Genomic DNA, 20,712 nt, shown 5'->3' on the forward strand with positions numbered 1-20,712 from the left:
AGTTCTAGACAGGCATGGATGATTGGTGTAGGCACTTGTATCCAGCTGCAGCAGGGGGACATAGGCTGAGCAAGGCAGGGGGCCGATGGCCACCTCTGAGTGTCCCTAGAGTGCATAGATGGGTGAATTTTGCAGCCAGACTATGAGCACCCAGTGCTGTTGGCTGTGAGGACTGGGGGCCACCTCTTATTCTTGGGCCCCTGTCACAAGTAACTAGGTGACATGGGTGGAGCCACCAGTCCTCAGGCCCCTGATGTGGGTTGGTGAAGACCCTGCTTAATGGGCAGAGCAGTGTCAAATGTCACAAACCTGCCACTTCATAGCTGAAACAGTTGAAGTTAGACTTGAGGTATATACCCTGTTGTACTGCAGTAATGAGGGCCTATGCTGTTGTAATGCGCCCACACAAGTCTATGCAGGGGGAAAGGCACTCAAAGTCCATTGATCCCTTATGCCTGTGCCTAGGCAAAGGAGCTGTATCTACCCTGAATTCCTAGCTTTGGGGAGCCGGCATATTATTTTTTCTTCTGTTTGTTAATTTGTTCACTCTTCAAGGCTGGGAGAATGGCTTAGGGCGCGTGACGGGTCCTACTTCCGGCCCAGGGGACTTGGCAGTTGCTGAAGCCATTCCTGGACGCAGTGCATAGCAGGGAGCTGGGAGGTAAATTGGAGAGTGGTTTTTTTCCCTAAGGGGGGTGTTTTTGGTCAGTGTGGTTGGTCAGACGCATGTATTTATCTTTAACTGATGGAGGGCTGCTTCTCACTGGTACTGGATGGCCAAGTAGACTCTCTGCTGCTGGGTCTCTCCTGATGTGGAAAATGCGTCCCAAGCACCACTTCTTGCCTCCCTCACCACTCACCCCCAAGCTGATCTGCCGTGAAGGGCTCAGGATCTCACTGGATCAGGTCTGGCAACTCCTCGCTGCTTCCGAACCATCTCTCCCTCCCCGTGCCACTCAGTCCAATTCCTTAACTTTGCCGTTTTTGTTCAGGGCTCCTAGATTGTCATGTATATATAATCGATTCATTCTTTTTTGGGGGTCTTTGTTGTAAGAGGGAGCACCAGATGTGTCTCACTACTCTGCCATCTTGACCCCGCCTCGATTTTTGTTTTCTTGATGTTGAAGTGTAATCCATACTGAAGGCTGTATTCTTTGATCTTCATCAGTAAGTGCTTCAAGTCCTCTTCACTTTCAGCAAGCAAGGTTGTGTCATCTGCAGAACACAGGTTGTTAATGAGTTTTCCACCAATCCAGATGCCACATTCTTCTTATAGTCCAGTTTTTTGGAATATTTCCTCAGCATACAGGTTGTATAAGTATGATGAAAAGATGCAACCCTGGCACACACCTTTCCTGAGTTTGAACCATGCAGTATCCCCTTGTTCTGTTCAGATGACTGCCTCTTGATCTGTGTACAGGTTCCTCATGAGCACAGTTAAGTGTTCTGGAATTCCCATTCTTCGCAATGTTATCCATAATTTGTTGTGATCCACACAGTTGAATGCCTTTCCACAGTCAATAAAAACATAGGTAAACATCTTTCTGGTATTCTCTGCTTTCAGCCAAGATCCATCTGACATCAGCAATGATACCCCTTGTTTCACATCCTCTTCTGAATCCAGCTTGAATTTCTAGCAATTCCCTGTTGATGTACTGCTGAAATTGCTTTTGAATGATCTTCAGCAGAATTTTACTTGCATGTGATATTAATGATACTGTTTGATAATTTCCACATTCTGTTGGATATGCATATATATACTTAATTGTAGAAAATTTCTATTATTTAATTATAGAAAAACTCTGAAAGGGTATACAAGAACCCTTGGAGCTATGGCAGAGGGGATGGCATAGGCAGACTTTTCCGTTTAAACTCTTCACTGTTGTTTTAGTTTTGATCAAGTGTATGTATTAGTTTCATTATATTCAAATTAATAAAAATAAAGACTGCTCAAAGAACAGGGTCTATCTGGATGAAATAAATATTGGTTTACAGTCATAAAGGCAATGAATATTAAATTGGTAATGTGTAGAGTACTTGTCTTTTAGATAAACAGATTAAACATAAACACTACTAAAATATAAATACCATGAAGTCTGGGTTTTGGGTTTTTTTTTTTTTGTTGTTGTTAGCTAATTTTTAGAATAATTGGGGGCCATGGAAAGAGTTTAGATGAAACAAGATTGGCCATGTATTGATACTTTTTGAAACTGGGTAATAGGTAAATTGGGTTCATTAAACTATTACCTGTTTTTATAAATGTTTGAAGTTTTTCAGTATAAAAGGTTAAAGTAAATTAAAAACTTGAATAATTTTTGAATGTGTGCTAAAACAGCAATGATACTGGATTGTAAGCACAAAATAGAAGGCTGAGCAGACATAATAAATGATACCTTAAATTACTTGAAGTTATTTAAATATGTAAAAGAAAATAAACTTTCCTTGCAAAGTTCATAGAGCTGACCTAGAGCTGGGTAGAATGTAATGGCAGTTACAGCCCAATAGAAAGAAATGTCTAAAGATTCAAGTGTGTAGAAATGATCTGGTCGTCTATGACTGCCTTAGTCATCTAGTGCTGCTATAACAGAAATACCACAAGTGGATGGCTTTAACAAAGAAAAATTTATTTTCTCACAATCGAGTAGGCTACAAGTCCAAATTCAGGACATCACCTCCAGGGGAAGGCTCTCTCTCTCTCTGTTGGCTCTGGAGGAAGGTTCTTGTGATGCATCAGTCTTCGCTTGGTCTGGGAGCATCTCAGCACAGGAACCTTAGGTCCAAAGGATGTGCTCTGCTCCCGGCACTACTTTCTTGGTGGTATGAGGTCCCCATGTGTCTCTACTCACTTCTGTCTTTTATATCTTGTAAGAGTTTGGCTTAAGACACTATCTAATCTTGTAGACCTCGTCAGTATAACTGCTGCTAATCCATCTTATTACATGGTAGTGATAGAGTTTACAACGCATAAGGAAATCACATCAGATTACAAAATGGTGCACAATCATACAATACTGGGAATCATGACCCAGCCAAACTGATACACACATTTTTGGGGGACATAATTCAAACCATGACATTGACCTAGTCAGTGCCCCATCATCAGAAGTGTGAAAGAGAAGGCTGAATCATCATAGGAGGATTTGTAGAGGCATCTGTCATGGAATTAGACTTGTAAGCTGAGATGTCTTGTAGTATTCCAGGATTCTCGGAATCATTATGTACTTCCCAGAATTTGTTGCCGTTAGCCAGTTGTACTTTTTCATTTGTTAAACTGTTGGAAATTTAACACATGACTCTTTTTTCCATTGTACTTGCTTCAGTTACCTGGAGGACTGAAAGATGAGCCAAGGCTGAAAGCAGAATTCCATGATCTTAATAATAAACATAGGTCATTGAGAGAGAATAGTATTTTAATTGGTAAATGGTGTCTTACTAGCTTTTATCAATTTTTCTTCCAATTCAGTAATTTATTCAATTTCAAATGAATGTCATAGCAGTTATTTATTTTTATGGCATCTTCTTCCTTCAAGTTAATTTACTGTTTTGACATATCGTAAAGTGAGAATATTAGAGATTTTTTAAATGAGGGAACTAGAGAATATTTCTACAGAATTGTTTAATTTTTACTGTTTCAGTGTATGAAAAATGTATAAATGACTTAAAATTGCACAGTAGAACTCAGTAAACAGTTTTCTCTAGGAAAAATCTAGATAGCATCAGTGAAAAAGATACGCTGGAAGAAAAACAGTTATAGTCCTAAGGAACATGTTAGAATAAAATTGTCTTATAATAAGTAGTTAATTTACTTTCAGTCTTTTTTTTTTTCTTTATTTGTGATACTTTTCCTTTTTTAAATGTTTTGTTGTGCTTTAGGTTAAGGTTTACAGAGCAAAATAGTTTCCTGTTCAACAATTTGAACACAGAATGTTCCAAGACATTGGTCGCAATCTCCTCAGTGTGTCAGCACTCTCTCCATTTCTGCCCTGTGTTCCCTGTTACCTTTCATCTGGTTTTCCTACCACTTCCTGCCTTCTCATCTTTGCTTTTGGGCATATTTTGCCCTTTTGGTCTCATAAAATTAACTGTTCTAAGGAGTTCATTCCTCTTAGGTGTTATGGTTTATTTCGTAGTGTAGGCCTGTCTATTGTTTGGCTGAAAGGTGGTCTCTGGGAATTCCTTCAGTTCCAGGTCAGAAGGTGTCTTAGGGCCATAGTCTTGGAGGTTCCTCCAGTCTCCGTCAGACCAGTAAATCCAGTCTTTTTTATGAATTTTATTTTTATTCTACATTTTTCTCCCACTCTGCCTGAGACCCTCTATTGTAATCCCAGACAGAGTGGTCAGTAGTGGTAGCCGGGTACCATCTAGTTCTTCTGGTTTCAGAGTCATGTAGGCTGTGGTTCATGTGGTCCATTAGTCCTTTAGGCTAATTGTTCCCTTGAGTCTTTGGTTTTCTCCACTATCCTTTGATCCGGACAGGATGAGGCTAGTAGTTATATCTTAGATGGCTGCTCACAAGCTTTTAAGACCCCAGACACTACTGACTAAAGTAGAATGTATAACATTGTCTTTATGAACTGTGATATGCCAACTGATGTAGACGTCCTCCAAGCCTATGGTCCTTAGCCTTCAAGCCTAGTAAGTTGGCCCTGTGAGGTGTTTGGTTATGTCTAGTAACTTTCCATGAATTTGTCCCTTGTGTGTTTTGTTGTCTATATTAATATACATGCAGCATCTACAAAGGTGTGTGTAGTTACATGTGCAACCAAACCTATATCTGCAGGTGGGTGTGCTCCTTTGCACTTTCCCACCCCTTTTTAGAATACCTCTTTACGTGTATTCCCATTTGTAGATTATTTGTTAATACTATTGTTCTAGGGTTGTCTGTTATTATAATTACCGTGATTGCCCTATAGTCTTGCATTCCTCTCAGTGCCTTCCTTTGCCTTGATCCTGTGATCCTGTTGTGCTCATTTCTCCCCTGTTGTGTAATGTCTTTCCCTTCACCAATATTAACACATTTTCTTTCTAGTTGATTTTCCCTCCCTCCCCCTCCCATCCTTGGTAAACATCAAAGAATGTTTGCATGTGTGTGTATAACTCTTTTCTTGATTTTTTTATAGTAGTGGCCTCATACAATATTTGGTGACTTATTTCATTCAGCATAATGTCCTCCAAGTTCATCCATTTTGTGACATGTTTTGTGGATTCATCATTGTTCTTTATTGTTGTATAGTATTCCATTGTGTGTATGTACCACAGTCTGTTTATCCATTCATCTGTTGATGGGCACTTAGGTTGTTTCCAGCTTTTTGCTATTGTGAATAGTGCTACAATGAACATGGGAGTAAATATGTCTATTCATGTCATGGCTCTTTTTTCCCTGGGGTATATACCTAGGAGTGGGTTTGCTGGATCATATGGTATTTCTATTTCTAGCTTTTTAAGGAAGCACCCACTGTTTTCCATAGCGATTGTATGATTTTATGTTCCCACCAGCAGTGCGTAAGAGTACCAGTCTCCCCACAATCTTGCCAGCATTTGTTGTTTTCTGTTTTTTTGATTAATACCATTATTGTTGTGGTGAGATAGTATCTCATTGTAGTTTTGGTTTACATCTCTCTGATGTCTGATGATCATGAGCATTTCCTCATGTGTTTGTTTGCCACCTGAATGTCTTCTTTGGTGAAGTATCAATTCATATCCTTTGCCTATTTTTTAATTGGATTACTTGTCTTTTTGTTGTTGAGGTGTTGAAGTTTTCTGTAAATTTTAGAGATTAGATCCTTGTCAGATATGTGTTAGTGAAAACTGTTTTCCCAGTCTGTAGGTTCTCTTTTTACTCTTTTGGAGAAGTCTTTTGTTGAGCATAATTGTTTAATTTTTAGGAAGTCCCACTCATCTAGTTTATCTTCTGCTGTTTATGCATTTTTAATAATGTTTGGTATGCTATTTATGCCATGTATTAGGGACCCTAGCATTGTCCCGATTTCTTCTTCCATGATTTTATAGTTGTAGCATTAACATTTAGGTCTTTGATCCATTTTGAATTGGTTTTTGTGTATGCGGTGAGGTATGGACCTTGTTTCGTTTTTCTATAGATAGATATCCAGTTTTGCTAGCACCATTTGTTAAAGAGACTTTCCTCTTCCCCATTTAATAGACTTTAGCCCTTTATCAAAGATCAGCTGTCCATAGGTGGATGGATTTACTTCCAGGTTCTCATTTCTGTTCCGTTGGTCGTTGTACCAGTACCAGACTGTTTTTGTTACTGTAGCTGTATAGTAGGTTCTGAGATCAGGAAATGTGAGGCCTCCTACTTTGTTGTTCTTCTTTAATAATGCCTTACTTATTCAGGTCCTCCTTCCCTTCCGTATAAAGTTAGTGATTAGTTTTTCCATCTTGTTGAAGAATGCTGTTGGAATTTGGATTGGGATTGCATTATATCTATATACTGCTTTGAGTAGTATTGACATTTGCACAATGTTAAGTCTTCCTGTCCAAGAGCATGGCATGTTTTTCCATTTATGTAGGTCTCTTGGTTTCTTCCAGTAGTGTTTTGTAGTTTTTTTTGTATATGTCTTCTATGTCCTTGATTAGATTTATTCCTAAGTATTTTGTCTTTTTTAGGGGCTACTGTAAATGGTATTGTTTTCCTGATTTCCTTTTCAGAGTTCTCTTTGTTAATGTAGAAGAATCCAACTGATTTTTGTAGATTGATCTTATATCCTGCCACTTTGCTGAATCCTTCTATTAGTTCCAGTAGCTTTCTTGTAGACTCTTTGGGACTTTCTATATGTAGGATCATATCATCTGTGGATAATTTTACTTCTTCCTTACCAGTTTGAATGCCCTTTATTTCATTTTCTTGCCTTATTGAAGTAGCTAGGATTCACAATACAATGTTGAATAGGAGTGGTGATAAAGGACAACTTTGTCTTGTTCCCATTCTCAAGGGGAATGCTTTCAGTCTCTCTCTGCTGAGGAATACGTTGACTGTTGTTTTTGTATAAGTGCCTTTAGTATGTCAAGAAATTTCCCTTCTATTCCCACTGTGCTGAGAGTTTTTATCAGGAATGGGTGTCGGACTTTATCAGATGCCTTTTCTGTGTCGATTTAGATGATCGTGTGGCTCTTTTCCTTTATGTATGTGGTGGATTATGTTGATTAATTTTCTAATGTTGAACCATCCTTGCATGCCTGGTATGAATCCTACTTGGTAATGATGTATTATTTTTGATATACTGTTTAATTCCATTGGCTAGGATTTTGTTGAGAATTTTTACATCTACGTGCATGAGCAATATAGGTCTGTAGTGTTCTTTTTTAGTCTTGTCTTTGCTTGGCTTTGGTTTCAGGGTTATGCTGACTTCATAGAATGAATTTGGGAGTATTCCTTCCTTTTCTATGTTCTGTAATAGTATGAGTAGAATTGATGTCAACTTTTCTCTGAATGTTTGGTAGAATTCTCTAGTGAAGACTTCTGGGCCAGGACTTTTTTTTTGGGGTATTTTTTTAATGACTTCTTCAATTTCTTGTTTTGTTATGGATCTTTTCAAATTTTCTACCTCAGTTTGTGTTGGTTTAGGTAGATAGTGTGTCTCTAGAAATTTGTCTATTTCCTCTAGATTTTCACATTTGTTGGAGTACAAGTTTTCGTAGTAGTCTATTATGATCCTTTTTATTTCAGTTAGTTCTGTTGTAACTGTCATCTATCTCATTTCTTATTTGGATTATTTGCATCTTCTCCTGTTTTTTTTTTTTTTTTTGGTGAATTTGCTAGCGGTTTGTTGGTTTTATTGATCCTTTCAAGGAATCAGTTTTTAGTCTTGTTGATTCTTTCTATTGTTTTTCTGTTCTCTGTTTCATTTATTTCTGCTCCAGTTTTTATTATTTCATATTTCTGGCAACTATGAGCTTGTTTTTCTACTCTCTTTCTAATTGTTTGAGTTGTAGGGTTAATATTTTGATTTTTGCCCTTCTTTTTTGATGTGTGCATTTATTGCTGTAAATTGACCTCTGAGCACTGTTTTTGCTGTATGCCCAAAGTCTTCACAACCAGACCAGTAAGCAAGATCATGAGAAATGGAGAAAATATTGAAGTTGTGAAGGATTTCATTTTACTTGGATCCACAATCAGCACCCACAGAAACAGTAGTCAAGAAATCAAATGATGTATTGCATTGGGCAAATCTACTGTGAAAGACCTCTTTCGAGTATTAGAAAGCAAAGATGTCACTTTGAGGACTAAGTTCACCTGACCCAAGCCATAGTGTTTTCATTTGCCTCATATGCATGTAAAAGCTGGACAATGAATAATGAAGACTGAAGAAGAAGTGACTCCTTTCAGTTATGGTGTTGGTGAAGAATATTGAATATACCATGGACTGCCGGAAGAATGAACAAATCTGTCTTGGAAGCAGTACAGCCAGAATGCTCCTTAGTAGTGAGGAGATGGTGAGACTTTGTCTCACGTACTTTGGACATGTTATCAGGAGGTACCGGTCCCTAGAGGACATTGTGCTTGGTAAAGTAGGGTGTCAGCGAAAGAGAGAAAGACCTTCAATGAGATGGATTGACACAGTGGCTGCAACAGTGGGCTCTAACATAGCAATGATTGTGAGGATGGCACAGGACTGAGCGGTGTTCTTTCTGTTGTACACAGGGTCGCTATGAGTCAGAACTGACTCAATGGCAGCTAACAACAAGGGATTATTGAATATTTTTTTATTACTTACCACAAAGGATATTTTATATTTGCTCTAAGTTGTTGTATTTTCTTACAATAAAGTACTTCAGTAGTTTATATATAAACTACTAGTTATATCTCCTTTTTGGTTCCTGTTACCTGACTCTTGGAGCTACTGGGTCAGATGAGCATAACCCTATAATATCTATTTATGGTCACTGAAGGATTAATTGGGATGCCTCAGAACGTGTAACTGTTATATTTCATTGTAGTCTTTTAAATAATATTTGCTTTTTAAAAAGTGTTAGCCTAAATTAGATTACCAATTAAAAAGTAAAATCAGATCTTCCTTTATTATTATGAAAGTATAATTGCTGTTTCCTTGATTTTTAAACAGTATTTACTTTTGTAAAACTGTTAGCCTGAATTAGATTACTGATTAAAAACAGTAATCAAAGCTTTCTTTCTTATTATGATTATATATAAATATGCTATGTAATATGGTTATATTTTGAGTAAACAGGTAGTTTAATTTGCAGTCACTTCAAAATGTGTGATGGTAATTGCACGTCTCTTATTTGAAAACTTTCTGAGCCACAATGCCAAGATTGCTTATTTACACTGTCTGTTAACAGGAGATACAACATATACTGTCTGTAATTCTGACTCAAGGGCAGGGCAAAGAGCAGGCCTTTTAGCAGAAAGAATATTAATTCAAGGTTTTAAACTCAGATGTAGACATGATTTCAAATGAAACCTTGAGAATTTCTAGGAAAAACTCTAGGGAGTCTGAGAACAATTTATGAAATTATTTTATCTTTGTCATTCAGAAATCATATTTATATGTTTTAGAAGATTAGGCATATATGGAGAATAGTAATTAGGTCCTTAGACAATTCATGCCTCGACCATGATGTCTTTCTTAAACAGCAGCTTTTAATGTGCAACAGGTGTTTAATGTAGGAATGGTTAAGTAGCTCTCCATTATTTTTAGAAGAAATCAGAACGATTCCCAGAAGAATGATGATGATTATATAATAATCAGCACTTAGTGGTGTGCTAGGCACTGTTCTCATTCCTTTATGCGTTTGTTTCATCCTTGTACATTCCTGTGAGGTAGAACCTCTTAGTATCTCCATTTTACATGTGAGGTAACTGAGGCACGTTTTACATATGAGGAAAATGACTTGCCCAAGATTACACAGCTAGTAGGAATAAGAATGAGATTGACACAAGGCGGGCTGATTCCATAATCCATGCTCTAAAGCACTATACTGTATTATCCTTTTAAAAAGATAAAAATTAGCTAAAATTTGTATAATTTAACCTCATGATCAGCTGTTTTTGATGCTGCAGTTGAAACTGTTTTCAAAGTTTCATTGTTACTTGTTATTTCTTGCCTGCTTGCTCACCAGATATACCTGGTTGGCTACAATTTCCTATATATTCTGTTGAGGAAGATATGTTTTTACACCCAAAGAAAATTTACAAATTTCTCGTACTTCAAATTTCTGTTACAAATTTCTCTTACTTTTTTAAACAATCACTTAGTTATATTAAACCATATTAAAATTTATCTTTTATAAAATTTTATTCAGGTACAAATTTCTAATACAAAGAAGAAACAAACTTGTATGGATATTTCATTGTGGTGGTAACTTAATTGAATGTAAATTGCAGTTTTAAAAATATATACAGTTTTGTTGAAAAACTTTATATCATGAGTACCTGAAATGTTGTTGTTTCAGAGATAGGCATTTTGACCCTCAGTGGATTTAATGTGCCAAATAATTACAGAGATATTTATAAATTTAATAAAATCATAGAAATAAAATATTGACTACATTTATAAATTTTATTTCTGACACTTCAAATTAAAGCTACCTTAAAAATGACATCTAGGTAATTTTTCATCTTTTGAAACTTGTTGTTTCAGGATCTCTCTGACTTGTTAGTGGTTTCTTTTCCTGTTAACCAGGTACTTGTGGGTCACACCCCTTGGTTACTGTAGTAATATGTTTTAGATACTGCAGTGTATTGCTCCATCTCTTAGCTACAGTTAAGTTGCGCCTTTAGGTTTCTCATTATTTTTCACTCTTTTTTAACGATGATATCACTGTGCACCATTTGTAACACTGAGCAACATGTTAGAGATTTTGAGTTGAAGTGAAAAATAAGTGGGGACCATTACTATACGTCTCCAAACAATTAAATTTTAATTGAAGTGTTTTTGTTGTAACCATGCAACCTCCTGTGGTAAATATGACTGACTGCTCTTTCTTCTTATGCATTTTTAAGCAAAGTAAAGCAGCGGTTCGGCTGAAAGAAGACATGAAAAAGATAGTGGTGCTGCCACTAAACGAGCAGAGGGCTTCTACCTATACAAAGTTATTTGGAGTCAGTCTCCAAGAACTTCATCAGCAGGGGCTCACCGAGAATGGCATTCCAGCTATAGTGTGGAATATAGTGGAGTACTTGACACAGCATGGTAAGTTAAGTCATGTTTTAATTCTGTTTGTTTTTTCAGTTTCTCACATGCAGAGAAAATGTTTTTGTGTTAATTACGTCATAAAGTATGATTAGGATATTCCCTAGAACACCTTAATTAAAATATCAAATTACTGTGTGATATATTTTTCCCTTAAAAAAAAAGGCTGTTAAGAGCATTAATTCTTTGTACCATTATTTTGACAGTGCTAATTAGGCCTGATGGCACAATGGTTAAGAGCTTGGCTGCTAACCAAAAGATTGGCAGTTCGAATTCACCAGCTGCTCCTCGGAAACGCTATGGAGCAGTTCTCCTCTACCCTGTAGGGTCGCTATGAGTCAGAATTGACTCGACGGAAATGAGTTTAATTTGATTAACCATAAAACAGTATATTAGTTATTGAAGTTTCTAGTTTGAAATGATTCATGGTAAGTGCTAAAATACAGATATTCTTCTAATATTAATAGTGAGTTCTCTGGATTAATTGAATTCTGATTGATAGTCAATAATTTTTAACACAACAATTTCGGGGGGTTTCTTTCAGCTGAGGTCAATCATGAACTTACTGGATGCTTTGCTTATGTTCATAAGCTTAATAGGGTTACCATTGAGGGGGAGCATTTACTTTTGGAGTGATAAAAATAAGCATGTAAAACAATAGGAGAGTAATGTAGTAGTACATTTTATAATAAGATAAATTATATCTACTGTATGTCAGAATTAACTCCAGCAGGTTTGCTATCTACATGACAGCTATGCAGCCTACTGAGTCATTGAGTGAGAGAGAGGTGCCCTTCCTTTCTTTTTCTTCTGGCCCTGATCTGTGTAAGGAATTGGTCACCAGTCTTTTATGTAATGGGCACTGATCTGTGTATTCGGTGATGATTTTTATTTTATTTCAAAAATTTCAAACAATCTACATATAGCTTTTTCTTCCAGCAACCATTGGTAACTTCAAAGAGCAAGATGTTAAGGCATAGTTGTACAAAGGTAATTCTGTGAAGCAACAGAGTGATATGATCCAGATATGCAGCTTTTTGATAATTTTATTTGAAATAGGACTTAAACCTGGATAATTGGAGAGAATGATTCCCTATCCCCTAAATCTGTACTTTTCAAAACTAGGGTAGTGTGATAGGAGAACTCCAAACTATATTAAAAAAAAAAAAAAAAAAAACTTCAAAAGATTTGAGAAGGAAATATTCTGAGGGAAAAGTTTGCAATTTGCATCATTCATATACTAAAACAAACATGGATTCATTGCAGAGTAGAATATAAAAATTGTGGAGATTTTCCAAAGGAAAAACTTGAGACTTCAAAGAAATTCTATACTTTACTTCAGGCCCCCTTTCTTCCCAAGATAACAAATCTATTCTCTCTGCCAGTAAGAATCCTTCATTGGAAATGTATGAGAAGGATTGTCCTGTATAGAAACTTGACAGAGGCTATATGGAAAATAATCTAGGCCTGAGAAGTTCAGGTATTTTTTGTTAATTAAGAAAGGGGGTCTATATGTTCTAGTTACCGTGTATGTAGATGACAACAATATTATGTTCTGAAAACTGAAGAGCCAGGTTTATGTCCTTACTTTGTAGGAGTTATCTCTTTTATTTTTATTTTATTTTCTTTTATCTTTTTCTGTTTACAGGCAGTAATTCTACGACTAACCTTTAACGTGTTGTTTCAAGCATGTGTCAGTGTATTAGTAGACTATCTAGAAGTGGACAGGCTAGGTCAAAAGATACGTGCATTTACCGTTTTGGTCATGTTGCTAACTGCTCTCTATAGGAATGAACTACTCTTTATAGGCATGAACTCACACCATCAGTGTTTAAGAATTTTAGCAGATTTTGAATAGAGGATTGGTTTTCTTCTACATTTCTTTAGCATACTTCTGAGTTATACTTTTTTATAGGGTTTATTTAGGTAATGCAAAACTAAAATTTTTAATAGTCCAAATTAGTCATTCTTAACTAAGTATGTGAAATAGAATCACTAGTGAAATCTTTCTAGAATGCACATGTGTTAGCAGTACCCCAGATCTACTGAAACAGAAGCTTGATTGGACAAGGGAGGGCCTGACACCTGTATTTAAAAAGGAGCCTGGGTGGTGCAAATGGTTAAGTGCTCTACCACTAGTAGAAGGACTGGTGGTTGGAACCCACTCAGAGGCGCCTCCAAAGACGAGCCTGGCAATCTGCTTCTGAAAGGTCACAGCCTTGAAAACCCTCTGGAGCTGTTCTATTCTGCAAACATGGGATCGCCATGAGTTAGAATCGACTTGATGGCAACTAATGACAACATATATTTAATTACTTTGTCAGCCACCAGAAGTTCCTTATTGTTTGTAAAACTATCGTGTTAATAAACTAAAGAGCCTCTATAAGTTTGAAAAGTGGTATGAAGTTGAGGGCAAGATACATCAATTAGTTTTATTGATGTACTTTGTAATTTTTTTCAAGTTGACAAATATGCACTTGTTATATACATCGGATACTCTGTCAGGTAAGGAGACATAGGGGGTGATAGATCATTTAATTTAACCAAAGGTAGACATTTTGGTCATACTTTACTGTTTTTTAATGTAAATTCAGGCATTTAACAGCTTGACATGAGGGAAAACTGTCTTTATAAAAGAATTTAGGAAAGAGGTTGAATCACTACCTATATCAAAGCCTTTAAATAAACTTGACTTTTTCCTTAAAACACACACACACGCACAGTTATTTTTCATTTCAGAGGAAAATCTTATTATAAATGAGGAGTCATATCACCTTTTTACTATTTTAAAATATCTCATCTTGTTGATGTTAATGGATTCCTTCCGTTACTTTACTGTGAAGTTACTAAGGTACTGTGATTATGAGGTTTTAAATAGTGTAGGATTCCCCAGTTGCCACTAGATGTCAGAAGATGCTTATAGATAGTTATACTACTTGATGGGCCAAAGTGAAAATTCTGACTTCTGATATATTTAATTTCAAATGATGTATTCATACTGTTTTGAAATAAATATTTAAATTGTACAAAAAGTAGCCATCAATGGTGTTGACATTGTTTAACTTATATAATTGTTCTTTCATTCTAAACCACTGTAAGTTATGTTTTATGATAATTAAGCCATATCTGCTTAAATTAAAAAAAAAAAAAGAATCTCTGAAATGTATGAGAGTAACTCCACTCCATGAAGCCTTCTCAATATCTCCTTCCTTTAAATTTTTCTGTGATAATCATAAATTCTTAAAAATTTAGAATAGGAAGAGGACTTGGAGATTATATAGATAGTTTAATGAGCAAGCCTCATAGAGATATTGGAGGTATTTAAGCTCTTAAGGGGCTTTTTTAAACTGTATGGATTGTTTTCCCTAGAGTGTGTTAAATCCACGTCCAGAGGTATACTTCCCCTGGTTGAAAATCACTAAGTATGACGAGAGTTGTTTTGGGTGGGAGATGTTCCTGAGACAAGAGAGTTATGCAGATAAATGGAATGGAGGCAGCAAAAAAATGGTTGAGAAGCATAAGCGTCTGTGACTTCTATTTGCGCTTTATCTTTCCACTAGTATGGCCCAGTGTGATCCTGGAAGACCGCAGCCAGTTCTTGGAACTGAGTTATTTTGGAATGACTGGAAGTATATTTATTTGAGGGAAGGTTAAAAAAAAAGACCTTGTTGGAAGAGAAAGCTTAAGGTCAAAGCCAGAAAAACACTATGTGAAATCAGATCCAAGGGGCGTTTGCTAGGCCAAAAACAGGAGGCAAAGTTAGGCTCAGGAGCTGGGTAAGTACAAGAGGACACAAAATTTGAAATTTTCAGGATTTGGGCAGTGAACAGGGATAGGATTCTCTTTTGTTAGGTGCTAGTTGCTTGATGACAGAATGAATATATGAAGTTAAAGATGAACTTTTTACTGTAGAGGAAACAATTTGAAATGATTAGCTGAAGTCTTCCAATAAACCAAAACCAAACCCATTGCCATCGAGTCGATTTTGACTCATAGCAACCGTATAGGACAGAGTAGAAGTGCCCCCATAGGGTTTCCAAGGAGAGGCTGGTGGATTCGAACAGCTGACCGTTAGTACCTCTTATTCTGCAGGTGCTTAAAGGAATGGTTGTCTATTGCTTCCTAACAAATTGTTGTTGTTGTTAGCTACCGTCAAGTCAGCCTCCAACTCTTAGGGACCCCATGCACAAAAGAATGAAATGTTGCCTAGTCCTGCACCATCCATATGATGGGTTGTGGGTTGGACTGTTGTGATCCGTAGGGTTTTCATTGACTGTTTTTCATAAGTAGCTAGGCAGACCTTCTTTTCTAGTCCATCTTAGTCTGGAAACTCTGCTAAAACCTGTTCAGCATCATAGCAACACGCAAGCATCCACTGACAAATGGGTAGTGGTTGTGCGTGAGGCTCATTGGCTGAATTGAACCCGCGTCTCCTGCATGGAAGGTGAGAATTCTCCCTTTGAACCACCAATACCTCAACCTTACAAATTACCCCAAAACATAGTGGATTAAAACAACAGTATTTATTATTATCTCACAGTTTCTGTGGGTCAGGAATCAGGGCACAGCTTAGGGTTTGTCTTCCAAGACTACAATCATGGTGTAAGCCAAGGCTACAGTCATCTCAGGACTTGACTGGGGAAAGATCCATTTCTAAGCTCACTCACATGGTTATTGGCAGGATTCAGTTCCTTGTGAGCTGTTGAACTGAGGCCCTCAGTTAGTCACTGGATGTTGGCCAGAGACCACCCTAAGTTTCTTGCCACATGGACCTTTCCATAGGATAGCTCATAAAATAAGTAGCAGCTGTTTTATCAGAGCAAGCAAGCAAGAAGAGCCAGAGAGACAGAGTGTAAGCAAGACAGACATCATAGTCTTTTATAAACTAATATCAGAAGTAACATCACATCACTTTAGCTGTATTCTGTTGGTTACAAGCAAGTCACTAGGTCCAGCGCACGTTTAGGGGGAGAGGATCATACAAGAGCATGAATACCCGGAGATAGAGATCATTGGGGCCATTACAGAAGCTGCCTATCACAGATACTGACTAGTATCTCTTCTGATTGGCTGGTGCTCTGGCCATACCAAAAACCTATTGCCATCAAGACAATTCTGACTCATAGCAACCCTATAGGACAGAGAACTGCCTCCACAGGGTTTCCAAGGAACAGCTGGTGGATTTGAACTGCTGACCTTTTGGAGAGCAGCCAAGCTCTTAACTACTATGCCACCAGTGCTCTTTATCATCCCTGGTTTCACAAATAATTTTGTCAGAATTGGAAACTAAAATCCATATCAACTTTTGATATTCTTAATGTTCTTCACACCAAATAGTGTACATACATGTGAGAATCCCAACATCTTACCAGACTACACACTTCATAAGGGTAGTAATGTCAAGCTTTTTTCTCACGATTGATTTTTTTTTTTAGTACCTGGCATAGTGCCAGGCACTCATTAAATATTTATTGAATTAAAGGAGTCATAAAATGTTTTATCAAATTACAGATTAGAAGAGAATTAGCTTCCTTCTTTTTCTTTAAAAAGAGCAATACATTTAGCAGGTAAGAAAAAGAAGCAGAAGCTGATATAATAAATGGCTCCCATATAGAACAATCTAATAAACTTAAATGCTTATGTCATTGCTAAAATTCACCATTAGGTTTTCAAAAAAAGAGTGGCAAGATGCATCCTTGGCTTGCTCTTTCTTAGAAGATTGTTCACCTTCAGTGAACAGAAGTGTTCGTTTTATACCTTCAGCAATCCTCCAGTGTCTGCTGTGCTTGCTTATGTGGACGTGCTATCTTCTTAAACCCAACATGCTAAGCTGAAAATCATTACCTTCTGCCCTAAGCCAGCTACCCCTCCTGACTTCACCTTATCTCATACATTTGTTTTTTGCCACATTCCCAGTTTTCAAACCTTAAAATTATCTTTCACCCCTTCCTTTCCCTTACTTGTCCCTTATACTAAGTTACCAAATCATCTTTATACTTTTTCTTTTCCTTTTCCACCATAATCTCAGTCTCACTGCTGCATAATAAAGTGTAGCTTCCCTCAGGCAAGCTCTCTGCCCTCACCATTCTCTGCCTCTTAGTTAGCTAAATCCTCCCAAAATCCGATTATATTGTGTTTTTCTCCTATGTAATGCTCCAGTGATAAAGTCTTCATTCTTCAACTTAATATTCATGGCCCTATCCAGTTTCTTCGATTTTATTACCGCATCATTCTTTGACCTAAATAACTCCACGTTTTTAACTGCCTTACTTTCTTTATGCTATCCTATCTCTACCTATCAATTTATATTTTTGTTCTTCTTCATTAGTGGTAGAACAAGGTTTTATGGGGCTGGAAGCTTAATCCTTTTAGGACCCTCTTTAAAAAAAAGAATGCATAATTAAGAACAAGAATTAGAGACAGAACCTTGGAAAGGGCCCAAGCATATAAGGGTCCCTGAAGCTTAAGCTTCGTTAGCTTCACAGTAAATCAGCATCAGTCCTTCCATGTTGCCTGTGCTTTAGCCAAAGATTAAGGTTTAGCTTCACCATGAAATGTTAACCTCAGCCTACACCAAATCCCTCGTAAATTGACCGAAGGTGAGAATCTTATCTTATACCACTTTATATTCTCATAGAGTTTTGTACGTTTGAATTTAGTGACTACTAAAGAAACACTGCCTATTTCTTAATTAAATTGTTACAAAGATAATTGCATTTAGTTCAGAGGTTTCTTACATACATACAATTTTTTAAATAATTGCTCACGAAATGCTAAGCTGCTAATTAGAACCCAGGGTCAGTTTCTGTTATGTATTATATAATACTTTATGAATGAAATTTCTTTGCATGGAGTTATATATTATATTATTATATAATGTATTATACGTGTCATAACCATATTTGTAGATGTCAGATTTTATGACAATCATACCTAAATGCTTTTTAGTTGATATGTAGTAGATATGGACATTTATTGTTCTAGGAAGTATTTTTATGAAATGTGAAAATCTTCTAATGCTTAATAATTATAGTAGTCAGAAAATCCAGTTGTTGGGATTTATTTATTCTTGTTGTTGTTCTTTAGATTTTTTTGTGAGAGACTTCTATTCTGTATCTGTCTACTTTGCTGTTCCAGGACTTAACCAGGAAGGCCTTTTTAGGGTGAATGGTAATGTGAAGGTGGTAGAACAGCTTCGACTGATGTACGAGAGTGGAGTGCATGTGGAGCTCGGGAAAGATGGTGACATCTGCTCAGCAGCCAGTCTCTTGAAGCTCTTCCTGAGGGAACTGCCAGAGAGAGTGATCACCTCAGCATTACATCCTCGATTCCTTCAGCTGTTTCAGGGTTAGTAGAGTAATTCCTTTTAAAAGTTAGAACAGTTTTATTTTTCAGTAGAAACTAAGTTTTGCTCTTAAATGTTTGTGGTCTTTCTACAGCCACATCTTGCTATTTTATTCCATGCCTTCATCTTCAATCCTAAAGTCATACTAAACTGATTGTGAAATATAGTACTAAATGGAATTTCTAAGATCACTGGCGTATGAACACTTCAGTAACATAGTACTGAAAGAACCTGAGGCTGTGGGGCCGAAGAAATCCTTTTCTGACTAGTGACTGCCGTAGGAAGAATGAGAATAAGATATTGAATTCTATGTAGAAAAATATTAATTAAATTGTGTTTGGTCAGTGACCTGTGAGACGGAAAGCTCACAGGCGTGCTTTCTTTTTCTTGTAAGTAATGGAGTCCTAAAATAATTATGTTCATAAAAATTGGTTTTTGGTTATAGGATAATTTTATGTTCATAAAAATTGGTTTTTGGTTATAGGATAAAGTGATTTTAAATGAAAAAATTCCATTTTAAAATGTAATAACTATAGGAATGATCATTATTGAGTTCTCCTTCCTAAATACAGTAAGAAAAATGTTTTACTCTTGAAATCATTTCTTTCCTTATTGTTGCCAAGTTACAGTGAAAAGGGGGAAAACGTATTTATGAGTGTTTATTGCCAGATTGAGAAGGGTATTACTTAAAGCCACATTCCTTTAAAGTTGTTTTAAAACATGTGGTATACTAAAACATGCATTATACTAAAGAATGGGATAAGTGAGAAGTCCAGATAGGATCAGTAAGAAGGCTCCAGAAGTATTTTTACCCTATTAAAGACCATTTTCAAATATTAGATGAAAGTGACTGGTCAGGTTGTGTTGGGAAACTACTCTAAACACTCAGCCAAGCCATCCATCCACTAGGGAGGGAGATTCATGTGTAGCTTCCTAATGCCCTAATGCCAGCAATGCCTCTTCACGCTGGCCCCTTATCATCCTCCACAGCCCCTGGATCACTGTGGTAACTTCCAGGGAGTCTTCTTGGAAGATGACCCACCTCTTGCTCCTTTCTTCAGAGTTCTCATGTGGTCCTCAGGAAACTCATGCACATCTTTGCGAAGTTCTGAAAGTGGTGACCGGGCCAAGGGGGGGGAGCCTGGCCTTTTTGTCCCGCCACCCAAGGCACCAGCAGCCAGCTTTCTGCATTAGACTCTTGCAGATGTGAATCAGTCCCAGTCCATATGTCCCCTGGGCTCCAGAGGACACATTTCAAACTTTCTAGGTGATTTTCTGATGCCCCTCTCGCTTGGCTTGGGAGTGGTGAGGGAAGCATTCTATCTCTAACAACTCTTCCTTTAAAGAAATTCTCACTCTCTAATCCTTAACTTCAAGTTTTAAGTTTCAAGTTTCCACTTCAATGTCTTTGTGGTAGATGATGGTCCAAGGCTGGCCAGACCTGTTTTTGGGGTCTCACCTTAGCAAGTCCCACATAGCTGATCTGGCACCTCTCCTTAGAACAGGTGGGCCCATAACAACATTTGTTTTCACCTTTGAGGCCCCAGCCTAAAAGTGATACAACAGGAAAAATTCCGTAAGCCTCGCCCTTTTTTTTTTTTTTTTTTGCTATTTTGTTTGTGATCTTATTTAGCCACTGCAAATCATTTTTTTTTAAAGGCATGATATAATAATATAGAAAAAACTATTAAATAATATGCTCTGTTGGGAGTCCCCGGTTGGTGCAAATAGTTAATGTGCTTGGCTGCTAACATTATAAAACGGAATTAATAATGAAAGTTTGGCAATTTGAGTCCACCCAGAAGTGCCTCAGAAACAGGCCTTCGAAGGGATTCTTCCCGGTTCAGTCATGGCCGAGGAAGTGAAACTAGAACAAACCCAAACTTTTAAAATTTGGGTGAACTGGAACGATAACCAAAATAGGAAAAATTATGGGTCAAAACCATGCTAGAAACCTAATCTTCCTCTTAGAAAACAATGCGACGTACTTGTTCCATAGCAACCAAATCTCTTGCCCGTCAGATTTTGAGCAGTTGGAACCAGCAGCGCCCTGCTGAAAGATGGCATACAAACTTGCCACTTTGAATGTGTGTTGGTCTCCATAGTCCTGACAATAATCCAGTCCCCTGCATCAGGCTTCTGAAAGGGCTCCCTGCGCCTCTTCTGAGTCTCCTGTTCCGGGGCTTTGACCCA

At 37.2% G+C, this 20,712-nt stretch overlaps 1 protein-coding gene across 3 annotated transcripts in view; it reads left to right on the forward strand.

Annotated features, from left to right (window-relative positions):
- LOC111819162 (protein FAM13A-like) overlaps window positions 1-20,712 on the forward strand; it is a 139,013-nt gene that overhangs the window by 33,164 nt on the left and 85,137 nt on the right. For 2 of the 3 annotated variants that reach the window (XM_023725105.1, XM_023725107.1), the window contains exons 1-2: window positions 10,679-11,174; window positions 18,312-18,521. In XM_023725105.1, coding sequence (XP_023580873.1) covers window positions 10,928-11,174; window positions 18,312-18,521 — 457 coding nt within the window. In that variant the 5' untranslated portion in view covers window positions 10,679-10,927. Of the gene's footprint in view, window positions 1-10,678; window positions 11,175-18,311; window positions 18,522-20,712 lie in introns of those variants that run through there. The other variant, XM_023725106.1, reaches the window with a different exon arrangement.

Source organism: Trichechus manatus, unplaced genomic scaffold (assembly GCF_000243295.1).
Source record: "Trichechus manatus latirostris isolate Lorelei unplaced genomic scaffold, TriManLat1.0 scaffold00286, whole genome shotgun sequence".
Taxonomy (NCBI): domain Eukaryota; kingdom Metazoa; phylum Chordata; class Mammalia; order Sirenia; family Trichechidae; genus Trichechus; species Trichechus manatus.